Source organism: Pristis pectinata, chromosome 10 (genome assembly GCF_009764475.1).
Source record: "Pristis pectinata isolate sPriPec2 chromosome 10, sPriPec2.1.pri, whole genome shotgun sequence".
Taxonomy (NCBI): domain Eukaryota; kingdom Metazoa; phylum Chordata; class Chondrichthyes; order Rhinopristiformes; family Pristidae; genus Pristis; species Pristis pectinata.
This window is the reverse complement of record NC_067414.1, coordinates 79277272-79299476: the sequence shown is the minus strand read 5'-3', so window position 1 is coordinate 79299476 and position 22205 is coordinate 79277272. Positions and strand designations below refer to the sequence as shown.

The 22205-nt window shown below is 42.8% G+C and overlaps 1 protein-coding gene across 2 annotated transcripts in view; it reads right to left on the bottom strand.

Moving 5' to 3' along the window:
- Nucleotides 1–14452: 14452 nt before the first annotated feature.
- Nucleotides 14453–22205, bottom strand: part of sh3yl1 (SH3 and SYLF domain containing 1) — a 188826-nt gene continuing 181073 nt past the window's right edge. For both annotated transcript variants that reach the window (XM_052025149.1, XM_052025148.1), the window contains one exon: nucleotides 14453–15313. In XM_052025149.1, the coding sequence (XP_051881109.1) occupies nucleotides 15111–15313 (203 nt within the window). In that variant the 3' untranslated portion in view covers nucleotides 14453–15110. The remainder of the gene's footprint in view (nucleotides 15314–22205) is intronic.

Here is a 22205-nt window from a genome sequence, read left to right as displayed (position 1 = left end):
TCCATCTTCTTCAGCCCTTTGTCACTTCCATCTATCATCTCTCAGCTTCCCACTCTCCTCCCTCCATCACATGCCTATCACTCCACCTCACCTGGATCCACCTATCACCTCCCAGCACTTGCTCCACCCCTTCCCTCACCCCTTTTATACTGGCTATCTCCCCATTTCTTTCCAGTCCAGAGGAAGGGTCTCAAACCGAAACACTGACTGTCCATTTCCCTCCATAGGTGCTGCCTGATCTGCTGAGTTCCTCCAGCACCACTTGTGTTGCTCCAGATTTCCAAAATCTGCAGTGTCTTGTGACTCCAACTTTTACACAAGTTGCTGGCGTGCCTTCTTCATGATTGCATCAATCTGTTGAGCCCAGGATAGATCCTGTGAGATGTTGACACCCAGGAACTTGAAACTGCTCACCCTTTCCACTGCTGACCCCTCAATGTAAACTGCTGTGCATTCTCCTGAATTCCCCTTCCTGAAGTCCACAATCAATTCCTTGGTCTTGCTGACATTGAGTGTGAGTTTGTTGTTGCAACACCACTCAACCAGCTGATCTATCTCAGTCCTGTAGTCTCCTCATCGCCATCTGAGATTCTGCCAACAACAGTAGTGTCATTGGCGAATTTATAGATGGCATTTGGACTGTGCCTAGCCATACAGTCATGAGTGTAAAGAGAGTAGAGCAGTGGGCTGAGCACGCTAAGGGCTAAGCTAAGTAGTGGGCTAATAAAATCTGCAGATTTAATTAATTTTCATCAACAGGGCTTGCTTTTAAACCACTCTCTTCTGTACAGGAAATGACAGGATCTGAGCTGTCGGCTGGGTTATAGGCAGTGACATGGCGTATTCTTCTTTGATGAGTCATTTGCAAGGGCTGTTAGCCAGATGATATTCCTTAGGCCCCTTAAATGAAAATGTTATGAGGTTATGCTCTGAATGAGGAGAGAAGTATGAGGGGCATATTAAGATCATCTGTTTGGTATAAGTCAAAAGAGGTGGGAGTGGGATGTGAGGAGGGTTAGATACAAACGTATTGTCATATTAAATGATCTCTGTTCCCCCACTGATTACCTACCCTGTGGCAGCTGAGACTACAATTGCTGGTATTCTCTCCTTGATGTGGCCAAGTGTATGAACATGCATGTGCTTGTTTGTGCATTTGCATGTGCATTAGTGTGCGCACTTGTGTGTACGTATATGTGTACGCATACATGTGTGAGCATGTGCTCAATCATGTGCATATGCATGCTTCTGCATTTGTGCATGTGCATGTTTGTGCATGTATGTCTGCGCTCGTGCTCTTCCATGCTTGCACGTATGTATGCATGAATGTTAGTTTGCATATACATATTTATGCGTGGATGTGCATGTGTGTTGCCAGATACGTCTGTGGGTTTGTCAATAAATGCCTGCTCACATGCGTAGATGTGAGAGACCGAGTGAGGGAGTGATATAAGTATGAAGTTGACAACAGTGCATCCCTTCCTGATGAGCTTAACGCATTCTATGCATGTCTTGAAGGAGGGGATTGGTATGTCAACATCCACCCCGACAGCCTCCAATGCACCTCAACCCATGGTCACCATTGAGGACATAAGATCTGTCTTCCAAAGAGTGAACCAGCAGAAAGTATCTGGCCTGGATGGTGTCACTGGTTGTGTCCTCAGATCCTGTGCAGATCAGCTGGCGGGGGTATTTGCAGACATTTTTAACCTCTCCTTGCTTCAATCTCAGGTTCCCACCTGCTTTAAGAAGACCACTATCATCCCGGTACCTAAGAAAAATAAGGTAATGTGCCTTAATGACTACTGCCCAGTGGCTCTGACATCCACCATCATGAAGTGCTTCGAGAGGCTGGTCATGGCACGCGTCAACTCCAGCCTCCCAGACAAACTTGACCCACTGCAATTTTCCTACCGCCGAAACAGACGCCATCTCCCTGGTCCTACGCTCATCTCTGGAGCATTTGGACAGTAAAGATACCTAAGTTAGACTATTGTTTATTGACCACAGCTCTCCCTTCAATACTATTATTCCAAGCAAACTCATCACCAAAGTCCAAGACCTGGGACTCAACACCTCCCTCTGCAACTGGATCCTTGACTTCCTGACCAACAGACTGCAGTCAATGAGGATAGGCAGCAACATCTCCAGCATGATTATTGTCAACATTGTTGCCCCACAAGGCTGCGTCCTCAGCCCCCTACTCTACTCCCTATACACTCATGACTGCGTAGCCAGATTCTGCTCTAACTCCATCCACAAGTTTGCAGATGATACGACCGCAGTGGGCCGTATCTCAAATAACGATGAATCAGAGTACAGGAAGGAGATAGAGAGCTTAGTGACATAATGTCATAACAACCTTTCCCTCAATGTCAGCAAAACAAAAGAACTGGTCATTGACTTCAGGAAGGGGGATTGTACACATGTTCCTGTCAACATCAACGGTGCTGAGGTCGAGAGGGTTGAGAGCTTCAAATTCCTAGGAGTGAACATCACCAATAGCCGGTCCTGGTCCAACCACGTAGACGCCATGGCCAAGAAATCTCACCAGCACCTCTACTTCCTCAGGAGGCTAAAGAAATTTGGCATGTCCCCTTTGACACTCACCAACTTTTACCGATGCACAATAGAAAGTATCTTATCTGGATGCTTGATATGGCAATTGCTCTGCCTGGGACCGCAACAAACTGCAGAGAGTTGTGGACGCAGCCCAGCACACCACAGAAATCAGCCTCCCCTCCGTAGACTCTGTCTCCACTTCTCGCTGCCTCGGTAAAGCAGCCAGCATAACCAAAGACCCGACCCACATTCTCTCTTCTCCCCTCTCCCATCAGGCAGAAGATACAAAAGCCTGAAAGCAAGCTGAAGGACAGCTTCTATCCTGCTGTGATAAGACTATTGAATGGTTCCCTAGTACGATAAGATGGACTGTTGACTGCACAGTCTACCTCGTTATGACCTTGCATCTTATTGTCTACCTGTACTGCGCTTTCTCTGTAGCTGTGACACTTTACTCTGCATTCTGTATTGTTTTACCTTGTACAACCTCAATACACTGTGTAATGAATCGATCTGTATGAACGGTATGCAAGACAAGTTTTTCACTGTACCTTGGTGCAAGTGACAATAATAAACCAATTCCAATTCCAATTGCAATTGTTAATGATTGTACATGCAGCAATGTCTTCACCAGAACTGACTTCACCAAAGCCTATCAAATGCATGCATTTGATAGGCTTTGATGAAGTCACTTCTGCTCACCAAAGTTACAAGGAAAGGCTCAATTTCCAACCATCAGATAGAATGGATTGGGAATTCAAATGCACACAAAAATATATGTGACATGTTTGTTGACCTTGATACATGTGAAATCATGAAACATTTTCTTGTGCTGTAATTAGCACACAGGAGAATCACTTCTCAAGTTCACCTCCCTGTTAACCTCCTCCCACTGCCTCTTCAACTTAGAGCTTATTGGTTTTGCAGCTCTCAAATAGGCAGGACAGCTTTCCTGTGGTCTATGTCTTCCATCAGGAATTCAAGGATTGTGTTGGTGAAGTGAGAGCATCTGCTCTCATGCTTGTTGATCATTTTTCATTCACCCCAGATTCCACCAGGACTTCCAGCAGTGGTTGCATTCTGCCTTTAGAGGTATGGGCATAATGTTTATTAATGCTGGACTCATAAAATTACTGTGTGTCTCATCATGAAAAAATTTACCATTGGCGCCACAGAAGTTGTGCACGTGAAAATTGCAAGCAATTAGAAACAGGACAAGTTGTGCAGATCCTCCAATCAGTGCCATTTTAGTGCATGTTTTTGGTGAGGATTACATTTCCAATCCACTCTGTTTAAAATGGTGAGAATTGGGCCAGCGGAACAGCTAGCTGGAACAAGTCAAGGACAGTGGACGAATAGACAAAACAGATGTCTTCTCTGCAGGTGGTGGATGAAGTGGAGACTGTCATTTTCTGAATTATCTCTTACTGGATTGAAGAAATTGAAAGTGGACATAACTAAGGCCCTACCGATAATCTGCTAATCAGAGATCATTTCCAAATAAGAAGTTATTTGTGGGATGCTCTTTGATAAGGCGGAAGAATCAACGTGGGCTTATAAGAAGAATAGTCTGTGTCTGTGAACTGAAATAACCTGAGCTCAGTGTATGACTTGAACTGGCTACAATTGATGTGAAATGGCCTGATTCAGTAAAGTGCAAAGGAATGACACTGGAGGATAAGAGCAACGAGGTAATGTCACCTGTTGACTTGGGCCAGAACCGATGAAAGGTGGACACAGGTCAACCCGATAAATCAGAACCAACAGAATAACAGTGCAGAACTGATAAAGAAAATTAACAATAATGAAGGCTTCCAGAGGTACAGCAGCAAGAACTAGGAGACTAATGAGCGAGAACTCAAGAGACTAATGAGAGAGGAAGACCCCCATGCCAGGGGCAGAGAGAAGGAGGATCAATCGTTTGGCCAATGGGAGATCTTCTACTTTGGTGTTGTGAGAGTTGTAGTTTGGGTGAGTACTGGTCCAAAAGGAACGATAGCATTTCAGAATTGTTGACCCGGGGTCATCATAACTTACATGGATGGAAAACACTACGATGCTGGAGGAACTCAGCAGGCCAGGCAGCATCCGTGGAGAAAAGCAGACGCCTGCTTTTCTCCATGGATGCTGCCTGGCCTGCTGAGTTCTTCCGGCAACATAGCGCTTTCCATCTAGATTCCAACATCTGCATTCCTTTGTTTCTCCTAACTTACATGAATATTTGCATTTGATATAATAACATTGATACAGTAAAGTTGCTAGTTTGAATTAATTAAGATTTGTGTGGTCATTTACCTAACTTAAGTTAGTTGACCAAGGCAATGGTCAACATATTTAGTGTCCCTGGGTGGGCTTGAAGGAAGAGGATTTGAGACAGTGTTTCGAGTCGAACCACCACATAGGTTGGGTTATCAAAATGGGAAATTACTTATACAGTTATATACTAAGAAAATGCGAGCACAGGGACGAGTTAGAGAAACACGGGAAAGAGTTGGCAGTAGAGAGAGAAAAGGAAATAAAATGCTGTGGGAGCAGGGGCAGGTGTATCTAATACACACGAGTCAATTTCAGGCTCAATGTGAACGTGTGACAAGACAGAATGAAAAAAGTGAAGAGTGTAAAAAGGCAAATATGGAAGCAGAGAAATGGAAAAGTCAGTGTCAGGATTTACGGACTGCTATGAATGTAGTGCGGAACTCGGCACGAGGTAAGAGGAGAAGCAGCGCTAATCACAGCAAGTGTTTAAAACAGACAGAGAGGCTGCAGGGTCAACTCTCAGCTCAGAGAAGAGCGACATGTGCATTAGGAGCGAGGACTAACGATGATGATGATGTAGATTGGAGTGATTTGGCGAATGAGGTGATGCACTGCAATTGCGAGGATGATTGGGGTTATAGCCTGCCTCCCTCTGATGAGGTAGAGCCTTCAGACCCCCCGGCTCCAATGGTGCTTGTGATAATGAAGACAGCCCAAGAGACATTGGAGCCAGGGAGCCAAGTTGCAACACAGTAACTTCTTTTGATGTGGCCCAATTAAGAGCTATAGCTGCAAATATGGCAAAGGGTGGACTAGAGGACAATCCTAGAGAACTTTTTCACCACATTCAGCAGCACAGGGTAACAAATGGTCTGGATGAAGGGGAGGAGTGAAAGTTAACCCTTCCATGTCTAACTTCACTGCTGCATTCAGCTGTGCAGAAGAAACTGGCACAAAGACGGGGGACTCTGGGTGATTTACAAGAGGCTATATTAAAAGTTGCAGGGATTAATCAGGGTGACCCGGTGGTGACTCTGTATAAGTGTAGACAGCAAAAAGGGGGAGCAGCCCTCTACATTTGCAACAAAAATTGTGGCTGGTTTCCTCAAGTGTTTGTGGTCTTATATATATAGACGGAATTTGACTCGACAACAGTCAAATTCCTGACTGAGGTCCTGAAAAGTGAGTTTAGGGAGCTAGCAGAAGGCTGAAGAACAGGATCTCAAGGGTAGTGATCTCGGGATTGCTTCCAGTGCCACGCGATAGTGAAGGTAGGAACAGGAGGAGATGGCAAATAAATGTGTGGCTGAGAAGTTGGTGCAGGAGGGAGGGTTTTAGATCTTTGGATCATTGGGATCTCTTCTGGGGAATGTGGGACCTGTACAGAGAGGACGGGTTACACCCGAATCTGAAGGGGGCCAATATCCTTGCAGCCAGGTTTGCGAGGGTGGTTCGGGAGGGTTTAAACCAGTTTGCCAGGGGGATGGGAACCGGAGGAGTAGGTCAGAGGAAGAAGGGGATGGGGGAAAGTCAGATCTAAACAGGTAGAGAGGCTTTGAGGGAAGGAGGAGCAGAGTACAGGCTATAGAAGTAGTAAGGCGGATGGGCTAAAGTGCATTTACTTAAATGCAAGAAGCATCAGGAATAAGGGAGATGAACTGAGAGCTTGGATAAGTACATGGGACTACAATATTGTGGCTATCACAGATACATGGCTGACATCAGGGCAGGAATGGATATTGAATATTCCTGGTTTTCAGTGTTTTAAAAGGGATGGGGGGGGAAGAAGAGGAGGAGGGGTGGCGATACTGATCAGGGACACTATTACAGCAGCAGAAAGGGTGGATAATGTAGAAGGATCCTCTCTAGAGTCAGTATGGGTGGAAGTTAGGAACAAGAAAGAAGCAGTTACTCTACTGGGAGTATTCTATAGGCCCCCTGGTAGCAGGAGGAATACTGAGGAGCAGATTGGGAGGCAAATTTTTGGAAAGATGTGAAATAACAGGGTTATTATAGTGGGAGACTTCAACTTCCCAAATATTGATTGGCACCTGCTTAGTGCCAAAGGTTTAGATGGGGCAGAGTTTGTTTAAGTGTGTACAGGACGGATCCCTATCACAGTATGTTGACAGGCCGACTAGAGGGAATGCCATATTAAGATCTAGTTTTAGGTAATGAACCAGGTCAGGTGACAGATCTATCGGTGGGTGAGTATTTGGGAGGGAACAGCGACCACTGCTCCATAACCTTTAGCAGTGTCATGGACAAGGATAGGAGCAAAGAGGACAGGAAGATATCTAATTGGGGGAAAGGCAATTATGGGGCTATATGGTGAGAACTTGAGAGTGTAATTGGGGTGACATTTTTGATGGGAAATGTACTATAGAGATGTGGTCGATGTTCAGGATCTCTTGCAGGATGTTAGGGATAAATTTGTCCCAGTGAGGCAGAGGAGGAATGGCAGGGTGAATGCAAGGTGACAAGGGAGGTGGAACAACTAGTTAGGAAGAAGAAGGGCGGCATACATAAGGTGTAAGCAGCAAGGAATCAGACAGGGCTCGTGAGGAATATAGAGTAGCAAGGAGGGAACTAAGAAGGGGCTGAGGAGAATGAGAAGGGGACATGAAAAGGCTTTGGCAAGTAGGGTTAAGGAAGAATCCCAAGGCTTTTAAACTCGTACGGTGAAGAGAGCAGAAGGATGGCTAGGTAAATGTAGGTCTGATTAAAGACGAAGGTGGGAAGATGTGCCTGGAGCTGTGGAAGTGGGTGAGGTTCTCAATGAATACTTCTCTTCAGTATCCAACAAGGAGAGGGGTCTTGATGACGCTGAGGACAGTGTTGGTAAGGGTAATGTTCTAGAGTATGTAGATATCAAGAGAGAGGATGTGTTGGAGCTGTTAGAAAATATTAGGACAGATAAGTCCCCGGGGCCTGATGGAATATTCGTGCGGCGAGGGAGGAGATTGCTGAACTGTTGGCTAGGATCTTTGAGTCCTCGTTGTCCATGGGGATGGTACCGGAGGATTGGAGGGTGGCAAATGTTGTCCCCATATTCAAAAAAGGTAGTAGGGATAGTCCAGGGAATTACAGACCAGTGAGCCTTACGTCTGTGGTGGGCAAGCTGTTGGAAAGGATTCTTAGAGATAGGATCTATGAGCATGTAGAGAATCATGGACTGATTAGGGATAGCTAGCATGGATTTGTGAAGGAAAGATCTTGTCTCACTAACCTGATAGGGTTCTTTGAGGAGGTGACCAGGAAGATTGATGAGGGTAGTGTAGTGGATGTGGTCTACATGGATTTTAGTAAGGCGTTTGACAAGGTTCCGCATCGTAGCCTTCTTCAGAAGGTCAGAGGCCAAGGGATCCAGGGAGGCTTGGCTGTGTGGATTCAGAATTGGCTTGCCCGTAGAAAGCAGAGGGTTGTGGTGGAGGGAATGCATTCAGATTGGAGGGCTGTGACTAGTGGTGTCCCACAGGGATTGGTTCTGGGATCTCTACTTTTTGTGATATTTATTAATGACTTAGATGAGGGGGTGGAAGGGTGGGTTAGCAAGTTTGTTGATGACACAAAGATCGGTGGTGCGGTGGAGGGCTGTCGAAGCTTACAGAGGGATATTGATAGGATGCAGAGCTGGGCTGAGAAGTGGCAGATGGAGTTCAATCCGGAGAAGTGTGAGGTGGTACACTTTGGAAGGACAAACTCCAAGGCGGAGTACAAGGTAAATGGCAGGATTCTGGGTAGTGTAGAGGAGCAGAGGGATCTGGGGGTTCATATTCAGAGATCACTGAAAGTTGCCTCACAGGTGGATAGGGTAGTTAAGAAAGCTTATGGGATGTTAGCTTTCATAAGTTGTGGGATCGAGCTTAAGAGCCGCAAAGTAATGATGCAGCTTTACAAAATTCTGGTTAGGCCACACTGTGTCCAGTTCTGGTTGCCTTATTATAGGAAGGATGTGGAGGCGTTGGAAAGGGTGCAGAGGAGATTTACCAGGATGCTGCCTGGATTAGAGAGTATGGATTATGAGGAGAGACTAAAGGAGGTAGGGCTTTACTCATTGGAGAGAAGGAGGATGAGGGGAGACATGATAGAGGTATACAAGATATTAAGAGGAATAGATAGAGATAGAGTGGACAGCCAGCGCCTCTTTCCCAATGTTCAAAACAAGAGGATATGGCTTTTAGGTTATGGGTGGTAAATTCAAGGGAGATGTCAGAGGGAGGTTTTTCACCCAGAGAGTGGTTGGTGTATGGAATGGGCTGCCTGGGGTGGTGGTGGAGGCTGATACATTGGTCAAGTTCAAGAGATTGTTCGATAAGCATATGGAGGAATTTAAGATAGAGGGATATGTGGGAGGAAGGGGTTAGATAGTCTTAGGAGTGGTTTGAAGGTCAGCACAACATGGTGGGCTGAAGGGCCTGTATTGTGCTGTATTGTTCTATGGTTCTATGGTAACAGAGCAGTAACTGGCTTAGGACCCTGGTGTCCCACAGTACTGATGAAGCTAAGAAAGTGTGTGACGTGTTTGATCCTACAGATCCTACACACACAGCAGCATGGGTCCTTAGAAGAATGATACAAGTATGGGAGAAGGAAGCAAGGGAGAAAGGAAAACAAGGATCTAGAGTGGCCCCTTTAAGAGAACAAGGTGTGCAGTGGCAGAATGAGGGAGATGGGGTACTTATCGAGGTATGCCGCCATCATACTCGGCAGTGCAACCCCTTAGTGCGTGCTAGGTTGTTGAGGGCTAGGTCAGAATGCCTATATTTCCCCTCTAATACATGGAAATGTTTTAATTGAGGATGTGAAGGCCATTTTTTGAGAGACTGCCCGCAACCCAGACAGGTTCGGAATGGTCAGAGTTTAACAACAGCTCCATTGCACCTGGAAGGTCCACCATGTTATCCGCAATGTGATGTCCAGGGTGCAGAGGAGACACCATGACTGTACTGGAGTCACCCACAGGGGCTCCTGGTTCACAATGATGGTGTCAGGCCTCGGTTATGTGGGTGTGCACTGCAAGGTGGGATAGTACAGATATAACCCTTGTAGAAGGTAGGATCGGAGGCTGCCCTACAAAATTTCTTTGGGATGCAAGAGGGTCTCAAACCACTCGAAACACATCCACATTTAAAGCAACAGATTGAGAAATACAAGATACTATCCTTTTAACTGGATTTACTGGACATTCACAAGTAGGGGAGTTAACCACACTGCTGAACATACAGTTAGGGCAACTGAGCATGTCCCACTCAGTTGTGCTAATCGACTTGCCAGATGCTCAAGAACATATTTTGGGAAGTAACTTCATTAAGAAAGCAGGCTTGGTTTTGATCCAATTAATTGTATGAGATGGAGTGTGTGCCAAAAGACATTCTTGTAGGACAATACAAAGAGAGGATATGTACGGTTGGAGGGATGTGGGTGAAGGCAGAGGACTTACGGGCCAGAGGACTTATGAGTTTTGCTAAGCATAAACATGACTGTGGCAGGATGTAATGAGAGGTGTATGTGCAACCCTGATCTGAAATCCTAGAGGCAATACAGATTTTCAAAACAGGCAGAGGCAGATGTAGAGAGAATTATTCAGAGCTTGTTAGCACAGGGAGTTCTGTGAAAAATAGCATCTATGAAGAATTAACCAATATGGCCAGTCCAGAAACCTGATGGAAGTTGGAGACTCACCATAGACTGTCGGGAACTGAATACAGTTACTTCTTTAACTGCCTCAACTGTAGCCATGAGTCCCGAAACCAAGATTAAGCAAAATACTGTAATGAAGTGGTTCATTGTACTGAACATAAGTAATGGATTTTGGTCTGTTTCTCTGGAAAAGGAGTGTCAATACAAGTTTGCTTTCGCTTGTAAGGGTCAACAGTACACATGGATGGTTTTACTGCAAGGGTTTCATAATTCACCCTCCATTTTCCATCAATGGTTGGCAAATAGGCTGAAAGCTTTTTCAGCTCCCCAGTGCCTAATTCAATATGTAGATGATCTGCTGTTACAGACAGAGACCCAGGAGGAGCACTAACAATTGTTGAAAGAGCTACTGAAACTGTTACAGAGGTTGGGTTTAGAAGTTGACCCCAAAAAAGGTTCAAATCATGAAATAGTGGGTCAGTTACTTGGGAGTAGTCATAACCCCTGGGAGATGAGAAATTGATAAACAACATGTGGATGTAGTGGCAAACCTACCCCACCCACCGATGTGAGAGGGCTGAGGTCATTTCTGGGTTTGGTAGAGTATTGTAGGGACTATATAGATGGCTTTGCCAGTAAGGTGTCCCCACTTATGGAACTCTTGAAGAAAGGCGCTCAGTAAGAATGGAAACCAGAACATACTAAGGCAGTTTCAGATCTTAAAACTAGTCTGGCAGTAGCACCTGCTCTTAAGGCCCCTAAACCTTCCGAGCCATTTTCTTTGGAGGTCGCTACCACTAGTAATGTAATTTCATCTGTTACTGCAGGAGACACATGGTTAACTTGAGCCAGTGACGTATGCATCTCGAATGCTTAGTCCAGTAGTACCAGGATATACAACATGTGAACAACATGTTAGTGGTCTTTTGGGCAGTTAACCATTTTGCTTATATTGTAGGACTTAATACACTAGCCATTTTAACAGAGCATACCCCAATTCAGCTTTTGCTGGGTGGGCACATTAAGGATTGGACAGTCAGTCAAAATTGAGCAGCTCGCTGGACATTGCTATTACAGGGTCATAATGTCGTGGTTAAAAGAGTGAATAGTACAACCATGCTCGCTGACAATCTAATCTATTACCCTTTGGGAATTACCAAGGCGTCCAGAATCAGATCAAGGCTCTCATTTCACCACACAGGTGATGCAAGATCTGATGAAACTGTTTAGGGTGAAACAGAGGTTCCACATCCCTTATCGACCCCAATCCAGTGGAAATGTTGACCAGATGAATAGGAGTCTAAAGCCGGTTAACTAAAATGATCAAATAGCACAGGACCACATAGGTCACTGTCTCACCATATGCCCTTATTGTAATTCGTAACACTGTGGCTTCCTCTAATAAATTTACACCTTTTAAGCTAATGACCGAAAGAAAAATGAGAGGGGTAGAATTCTTGGTCAGGCTGGATTTGTCTTGAGCCCAAGTAGGATGGCATTTTAAAGGACAAATGGGTACAACTATTGATCAACACCATTAAGGAAGTCCATTATGTTGCAGCTCATACCATGGGATGAGAGAAACAGCAGAGTAAGGCTTATTTTGATGTGCAAACAAAACCTCGGGAGTTGGAAATAGGACAGAAGGTTATGATCACTGTACATCAGCCAGGCCCTTTTACATCTCTGAGATTTGTAGGGTCAGGTGACATTATTGACAGAGTCAGTCCACCAGTATATCGAGTCCAGATTGCTCCTGACAAGTTGGGTTGGTATGTTATTAAATTATGTGTATATACTGAGTATATGTGTATACTCAGTATATAAAGTACACACATACAAATTATTGTGTGTACTTTACAACTTTATAATTTTCCTCCATATGTCTTTTGTACTTTTGTAACCATTTTGATTTAACACTGCTGCAATACTAATTACAATTTGTTTTGTACAATGAAGTTTTCATTATGTGGAAGAATGCATCTGCTTGTTACCCTGTTTCATAAATATTGACCACCATGAGGTCAATGACTACAATGGGAACTTTCAGAATTCACATTGTATTAAATAACCATCATTGTCAGTTGTCATTTTAAACATAATTTCTTTCCATATCTGCATGTTGCATTAATAATACTTTACTAATTTTTTATTATTATTATACCAACATTAGTTCATGTACTCCTGAAGGCTGGTGTTCCTTTTGGACTTATATTCACGCAAACCTATCTAAATTAATATGATCCCCAGAATTTTCTGTGGATCCAAAAGGGGGGAGATGTTGTCCTGAAGAAATTAAAAATCTGCGGAACAACTAGCTGGAACAAGTCAAGGACAGTGGACGAGTAGACAAAACAAATGTCTTAGTTCTCGCCAGGTGGTGGAAGCAGGCTGTCGTTTTCTGCATTGAAGAAATTGAAAGTGGACATAACTAAGGCCCTACCGATAATCTGCTAATCAGAGATCATTTCCAAATAAGAAGTTATTTGCGGGATGCTCTTTGATAGGGTGGAAGAATCAACATGGGCTTATAAGAAGAATAGTCTGTGTCTGTGAACTGAAATAACCTGAGCTCAGTGTATGACTTGAACTGGCTACAATTGGTGTGAAATGGCCTGATTCAGCAAAGTGCAAAGGAATGACATTAGAGACATATCCTTATTTGGGAGAAGAGCAACGAGGTAATGTCACCTGTAGACTTGGGCCAGAGCCAATGAAAGGTCAACCCGATAAATCAGAACCAACAGAATAATAGTGCAGAACTGATAAAGAAAATGAATAATAATGGAAGTTTTCAGAGGTAAAGCAGTGAGAACTCAGGAGACTAATGAGTGAGGAAGACCCCCATGCCGGGGGCAGGGAGAAGGAGGATCAATCGTTTGGCTAAAGGGAGATCCCCTATTCTGGTGTTGTAAGTGAGAGTGGTAGTTTGGGTGAGTACTGGTCCAAAAGGAATGATAGCATTTAGGAATTCTTGACCCGGGGTCAACATAACTTACATGGATATTTACATTTGATATAATAACTTTGATACAGTAAAGTTGCTAGTTTGAATTAATTAGGATTTGTGTGGTCATTTACCTAACCTAAGTTAGTTGACCAAGGTAAGGGGGAACAGAGTTTTGTAGCGTTAACACCTCTGAATAATATCCAGTTGATCCAGTTACTGTGGCTAAATTACCAGACTAGTCATCTAGAAATTTGGACATATAGTCCCAAACCTAGAGTTCAAATGCTCCAATGCAGATGTAGAATTTCAGTTAATAATCTAGAATTATGATGCAGTCATTAATAATAATGATCACAAAACAACTGGATTCATCAGGTTCACTAATATCCTTTAGTGGAGGAAATCTGCCATCCTTATCCAATCTGGCCTACATTTGACTCCAGTCTACCCTCTCAAATGGCATAACGCTCCTCAATTTAAGGACAATTAGGGAAGGGTAATAAATGCTTTAATTTAGCTGTCAGTAATGCACAGATCTCCCCCCCAAAAATGTTCAAGATCTTGAATGTTAGAGGTGTGTTTTAACTATCCCCACTGAACCTTATCACAGGTCATTGGAATGCCTGATATGACCACTTACCAAATCATACAGAATTTGACAATGGTGGACATTAGCTGTGCTGATTCTCTTTTGGAATCAGTAAATGTCAGGGTATTTGAATCAGCTGTTTTAAATGACATTTAACAGTAGTAGTTGCCCGGTTCGTTCTGAATTTTTTAGGTGTCCAATGGTTGTATATTATGTATTGTATGAAGTTAGAAATATGATATAGCAATTTGCCAGACTTATATAGCACTAAAAAGACTCTTTTACTGATTATGTCCATGCCATCTAACAAGTACCAATCTCTAGTAATCCCATTTACTAGAACTTCACCCATAGCCTACTTGTGATGAATGTGTTTGTAAACTGAGGTATATTAAACATCTTATACAAAGGTCACACTTATAGATCATGTGCCATCATTAATGATCTTTAAGATCTCATTTTATTGCATTATAAAGTTCTATTTATTAGTATTTTTAATATCTAGATTCTGCTTTATACTCTTTACAATCACCCAACACACTTGCATTGTGTATTTTAAAGACAGAATTTCAAAACCACAAATATTACAGATTCATATGCTGCAAAATTGGTGTGATTATTTCTACATCTAAACCTTTGGTTGAAACTTCATTTAATTTTTTTTTGAATGACAATTGACAACCAACTCCAGAATATTTTTTCTTGAATAGACATTATGGAATTTAAACTTTGTATATACTCCAATAGAAGATGTCTTCTAAACAGAATATAATTTTACATTTAAAATGGCATGTACCTTTCTCTTGTGAATGCCATTCATAGAATTATTAGAAAATTGTCACAGTATTAATATTAGTTACAAAATTCTTAATAAATCAATGAAGATATCAATGGTGATAAATTTATTCTTGGCATTTCTGTTGTATAAATAACGCTCTTGATCTCAGCACTTTGGGTTTATAAACATATCAAAATATTACAACTTTGCATAATGGTCCTATATCTATTGTGATATCTGTTTAAGAACCATATTTGTTCTTAAAATATGGTTATTATTATAAATCCTTCAAGAACACAAAGAGCGACATTCTTCAATTCTGAAGGTATCTACTAATATTCTCGAGATGCAGTTGTATAGTTGGCTGGAAAAATGCCAACATTTCCTTGGAGTTGTCCTTCCCACCAGTCAAAACGAGAATTAGTTTTGGATGTCACTGTAATTTTATCACCTGCATTGAAGCTCAGATCACCTGGTGCTTGTCCCTCAAACGAATGTATGGCTGTCACAGTTAAAGGTTTTTCCCATGGATTTTCTGTGAGACAGAAAACTAATATAAATACATTTACATGAGCTGACCAGTTTTAGAAAATTCACAGAATATACTCTGCCATCATATGGTCGAGCAGAATAACAGATGCAGAGCAATTTTGCTAACTCCTTTTGATTTGTAGGTATCAGGAAATAGGCATATATTGTTAGCAGTGTGCACCACTGACACATCAGAGATTATGGCTGAGGAAGGACAATAACTTGGCTGAAGATGCTTCACTTTGTTAGTTCACTCTTTTTTCCAGGAAGGCTGCTGTTATTTGGCAAATATCAGGTTTTCTTCAATTTTTAACTTTATTTAAGCATGTTGACACACTCTCTGTTTATCTCTAATAGTGAGAAATATCCCATCTGTTTACTAGATCTAATGCTTTCCAATCTACCAGATGCATCTGTCCATGACTTATATGAAAGTACAGATGAGTCTCCATGGAATCGAAGGCCAACCTTCACACTGAGAAAACTTTCTCTTGAGCTGTGTGCGAGTTTTTGTGGATGCCAGGTTTTGGTGAACATGTGCGGCTAATGGTAAGAATTTTCTTTTTCCTTTTCTTGTTTCCATCGGTTATTAACAGGGGCAGTGATTGTAGTCAGTGGAGTGGTATGCTCTTCCTGTGAAATGTGTTTAAGCACCACTGATGGCTATGTCTGCAGGAAGTGCAACTCCTCTCAGACAGCATGGATTGGTTGGAGCAGCTGTTGGACCCACTGAGGAGCATACAGGAGGCAGAGAGTTTCAGGGAGCTGGTCACATTAAAAGTTCCGACAGATAGATGGGTGACTGCCAGGAGGGAGAGGCAGGTAGTGCAGATTTTTCCTGTGACTGCCCCCTCTCAAACAAGCATAAAGTCTTGGATGCCATTGGAGGGCTGTAGCCTCTCATGAGAAAGTGACAGCAGCACCTGATCAGTGGCACCACAACGGGTTCTGTCGTACAGTAGAGTAGGTCAAAGTCGAAGTAAGCAATAGTGAGAAGAGATTCTTTAGTCAGAGGCACGGAAAGGCATTTCTGTGGCCACGGGCAAGACTCCAAGACGGTGTGTTGCCTCCCTGGTGCCAAGGTCAAGAATGTTTCTAAGCAGGCACAGGACATTCTGAAAGGGGATTGTGAGCACCCGCATGTCATGGTCCATACTGGTACTAATGACATAGGCAAGAAGAAAGATGAGGTCCTGCAAAGAGAATGTAAGGAGTTAGGCAGAAAGTTAAAAAGCAGGACCTCTAGGGTTGTAAATCTCAGGACTACTCCCTGTACCACATGCTGACAAGGCAAGAAATAGGAGATAGTACAGTTAAATGTGTGGGTGAGGCAACATTGGTAGAGTTCAGGAACAAGAAAGATGCAATCACTATGATGGCGTTAGTGCTATAGATACTTAATCACCAGTGGGTGATAGAGGAAGACATATGTAGGCAGACTATGGAACAAGTAAAAACAGGGTAGTTTAGTGGGTGACTTTAATTTCCCCAGGGACTCAGTGCCAGAGGCTTAGATGGGGCAGAATCAGAACATAGAACAGTACAGGACAGAAACAGGCCGAACTAATTAAATTAGTGATCAAACGCACAACACACCATCCTGGAGTCTTGCCCGTGGCCACAGAAATGCCTTTCTGTGCCCCTGACTAAAGAATCTCTTCTCACTATTGCTTGCTTCGACTTTGACCTACTCTACTGTACGACAGAACTCGTCGTGGTGCCACTGATCAGGTGCTGCTGTCACTTTCTCATGAGAGGCTACAGCCCTCCAATGGCTGCCTACACTTCAGCTTCAAGTTCCTGGGCATCAACATCTCAGAGGATCTATCTTGGGCCCAACACATTGATGCAATCATGAAAAAGGCACACCAGTGGCTCTACTTCATTAGGAGTTTAAGGAGATTTGGTATGTCACTAAAGATTCTTTCAAATTTCTACAGATATACGGTGGAGGGCATTCTGACTGTTTGCATCTTTGCCTGATCTGGAGGCTCCAATGTGCAGGATAGAAAAAGGCTACAGAGGGTTGTAGACTCAGCCAGCTCCATTACGGGCACAACCCACCCTGCCATCGAGGACAGCTGCAAGAGGTGCTGCCTCAAGAGGATGGCATCCATCTTTAAGGACTCTCACCACCCGGGACATGCCCTCTTAACATTACTAAACTTCGTGGAGGAGGTACAGGAGCCTGAAGACCCACACTCAATGTTTCAGGAACAGCTTCTTCCCCTCCGCCATCAGATTTCTGAACAGTCCATGGTCTACCTTGTTATTCCGCTTTTGTATTATTTATTTATTTTTGTCATTTATAGTAATTTTTATACCTTTATACAAATCTTTACAAACAACAAATTTCACAACATATGTCAGTGATGATAAACCTGATTCTGATTATGAATGCCCATATCCCTCCATTTCCTGCACATTCATGTGCCTATCTAAGAGCCTCTTGAGTGCCTCTTTCATATTTGCCTCCACCACCCCACCTGGCAGCGCATTCCAGGCACCCACCGCTCTCTGTGTAAAAAAAACTTATCCTGCGCATCTCCTTTGAACTTACCTTCTCTCACCTTAAATGTATACCCTCTGGTATTAGATATTTCAATCCTGGGAAAAAAGATACCGGCTGTCTATCTATGCCTCTCATAATCTTAAAAACCTCTATCAGATCTCCCCTCAGCCTCCACCGCTCCAGAGAAATCAACATAAGTTTGTCTAACCTCTCCTTATAGCACATGTTCTGTAATCCAGGCAGCATCCTGGTACACCTCTTCTGCAACCTCTCCAAAGCCTCCATATCCTTCCTATAATAGGGTGACCAGAATTGAATGCAATACTCCGGATGTGGCTAACTAGTGTTTTATAAAGCTGCAACATGACTTCCCAATTCTTGAACTCAACTCCTCGGCTAATACAGGCAAGCGTGCCGTATGTCTTCTTTACCACCCTATCAACCTCTGTGGCCACTTTCAGGGAGCTATGGACTTGGACCCCAAGATCCCTCTGCACATCAGCACTGTTGAGGGTCTTGCCATTAACAGTGAATTGTCCATTTACATTGATCTCCTAACGTGCCACACTTCACATTTGGCCAGGTTAAACACCATTTCTCCACCCTTATCTGCAACTGATCTATATCCCACTGTATCCTTTGGCAGTCTTCTACACTATGCACAACACCACCAATCTTCGTATCATCTGCAAACTTACTGACGCACCCATGTATGTATCCAGGTCATTTATATACATCACAAACAGCAGAGGTCCCAGTGTGAATAAGGAATTATGAATAAGGATAAGACTAGACCTCAGGAGAAAGTGCTAAACTGAAGATAGGCTAATTACAACAGTTTTAGGCAGGAGCTAGGGACAGTAGATTGGGAGCAGCTTTATTGAGTAAGTCCACATCTGATATGTAGGAGGCACTTAAAGGCCAGCTGGTCAGAATTCAGGACCAACATATTCCTGGATGGCAAAATTCAGGAATCTTGGACGATGAGACTTGATGCAAATTTAGTCAAAAAGAGAAGAAAAAAGAAAATATGTAAGGATTAGGAAGCTGAAATTGGACAGGGCCTTTGAGGAATCTAAAGGAAGCAGGAGAGAACTTAAACAGGAAATAAGGAGGGTTAAAAAAAGGCCAAGAAATTATCCTTGCCAAGTACGATTAAAGAGAATACCAAGGCATTTATCCATACATTTCAAACAAGAGGGTAACTAGGGAGAGGGTAGGACTACTCAAGGACAAGGGAGGGCATCAATGCCTGGAGGCAGAGGAACTGGGTGAGGCACTAAATGGTGTGCAAAGGGACTTTGGGGTGCAAGCCTATAGCTCTCTGAAAGTGAGAACACAAATAGATAGGGTGGAAAAGAAAGTGTACAGTGTGCTTGCCTTCATTGGTCGGGGCATTGAGTATAAAAATCGAGAAGTCATGTTGGAGCTGTGTAAAATTTTGGTTAGGCCATATTTGGAGTATTGTGTGCGGATGTGGTCGCCACATTACAGGAACAATGTGAAGACTTTGGGGTTCACCGGGATATTGCCTGCATTAGGGAGTAATAGCTAAAAGTAGGGGTTATAAAAAACTTTGATTGTTTTCTCTGGAGAGTTGGAGGCTAAGGGGCGAGCTGATAGAAGGAAATAAAATTATGAGAGGCACAGGTAGGGTGTATAGTCTGGGTCTTTTTTCCAGGGTGGAAATGTCAAATGCGAGAGGGCATAGCTTTAAGCTGAGAGGGGACATGTTTAAAGGATATTTAAAAGTCAAGTTTTTTTTAAACAGAGAGGGTAGATGCCTGGAATGGGCTGCCAGCAAAGGTGGTAGAAACAAATACGATAGCAAAGGCTCTGGCCGGGACTGCAAGAAACTGCACAGCTCAGTACATCACGGAAACTAGCCTCTCCTCCATCTACACTTCACACTGCCTCGGTAAAGCAGCCAGCATAATCAAAGACCCCACCCACCCCAGACATTCTCTCTTCTCCCCTCTCCCATCAGGCAGAAGATACAAAAGCCTGAAAACACATACCACCAGGCTCAAGGACAGCTTCTATCCTGCTGTAATAAGATTATTGAATGGTTTCTTAGTACGATAAGATGGACTCTTGACCTCACAATCCACCTCGTTATGACCTTGCATCTTATTGTCTACCTGTACTGCGCTTTCTCTGTAGCTGTGACGCTTTACTCTGCATTCTGTATTGTTTTACCTTGTGCTACCTCAATGCACTGTGTAGTGAATTGATCTGTATGAACAGTATGCAAGACAAGTTTTTCCACTGTACCTTACTATAATTGACAATAATAAACCGATTCCAATTCTAATTGAGAGGCAGTGAGTCAGGAACATGATAGAGTGTTGGTGGGGGGGGGGGGGGGGGGGTGGTTACTATTTATCAGATACTTAACCGAACCAGCTATATCAATAATGGGGTTATAAGAGCAGAACAGAGATTGGGTATCCTGCACTGAGTAGCTTGCTGACTTCCTAAAGCTTTTCCTCCATCAAGTCAGGAAAGTGAAGAAATCGGTCTACTTCTCTGGATGAATGTAGCTCCAAATGTTTAAGAAACTGTGCAATCTCCTCTTACAAAACAGTCCATTTGGTTAAGTCCCTATCCATTTCCTTAAACGACCCATCTAGATTTGGAAATATATTGCTTTTGCTTCATCACTGCTAGCTTAAAAGCATCTCTAATTGCTTTGAGGGTGTACCTTCACTGACAATCTATAGAGTTTCAAGAAGGTGGTTACCACCACTTTCCGAGGGGTAATTAAGTTAGGGCAATGCCATATCTCATGAATGAATGAAAAATGTAAGCACTTTGAAGATACAAAAGGAAGCTTGAGGTATGATTGTAGAATTTGAGATACAAATTTACTCTGAGTGATATCAGTGTACAAAGACTTCTTTATATTTTTTGTTACAATAAAGGGATCGACATCACTAATAAAATGTGCAGAAGGAATTCACACGGAACTGTTAGTACACCAATAACATACAATCCAATTTCAACCAAGTGAACATTTCCTTTACTTGGGAAGTAACTGAAAGTTTTAGAAAACCAGTCAGATAATACATTGCAGACCAATAGCATTATAGATATGTTCTTCCGTTGTGAAATGGAAACCGTGTCATGGTTATGGAGTTATACAGCACAGAAAGGGGCCATATCCATGCCAACATTCCAGTCATCTCCACTAATCCCATTTGCCTGAATTAGGGTTGTTTCCTTCTATGCCTTGCCTATTTAAGTGTCTGTCTAAATGGCTGTTAAAAGTGGTAATTACAACTGATTCGACCAATTCTTCTGACAGCACATTCCAAATATCAAACACTCTGTGTAAAACAAAAACTTAGCCTCAGATTCCCTTTAAAACTCTTTTCTCACCTTAAGCCTATAGCCTCTTGTTTTTAATATCCTTAACATGCAATGAAGGTTTTGACAATCTAAGTGATGCCTTACAATAATCTTATATACTTCTATTAGGTCACCCTCCTTCACTCCAGGGAAAACAAGCCCATCTGATCTCTCCCCAAAACTAAAGTCCTCCAATCCAGGCAACATCCTGGATTTCATCCGGTGTTCAGAACTATATATAAACTATAGGAGAAAAATGAAAGGAATTTTTTCTTAAATCTCCAGCTTGTGACTTGCGAAATTTTGAACTCCATTCAGCTCTTGTATATTAGATAGGGTGAACTATTAATGTTACTATTATTCATGCTTTTAATTATTTGTAAGAGCCAATGTTTTTCTCAGTCTTTTCATTCACTAACTAATTAAGTGTATGAGGATGACTTTTGCAGGCTTTGAAGTGCTGAATAGCATTGTGTAGGATTCCAGCACATAGAAGTAAGAGCCTGACTAGAAATGTACAGTCATCAACCTTAAGCCGTACTTCAAAGGATGAATAGTTCCACCCAAGGAAAAAGAAACTCGTTTTATACACTGCAGCTGGGAGCAGGATGCAGCAATTAATTAGTAATAGCATTAATAAAGTATTTTCCAAAGTTGTTGTCTGTTCTTCTGACTACACATCATTTCTAATCTGTCCTGGTTCGTACTTTACCTTCCTCATTTAAGCAGACTGGAACCATAGTTCCTTTAATTTAGAATAATGAAAGGTGATTATGCTGAAATAGACGAAGTTCTTACAGGGCTTGACAGGATAGATGTAGGGATGTTATTTCACTGGTTGGAAGGTCGAGAAGGTACAGAGTCAGCTACTCAGGGGAGAAACCAGAGAAGCTAGGCCTGTTCTACCAAGAGCGAAGGTGTTTAAGAGGCGACATAATTGAGGCATTTAAAACTATGAAGGGTATAGATAGGGTAGACTGCAGGAAAATTTTCTCCATATCAGAGGTAGATAAAACTGGAGGACATAGATTTA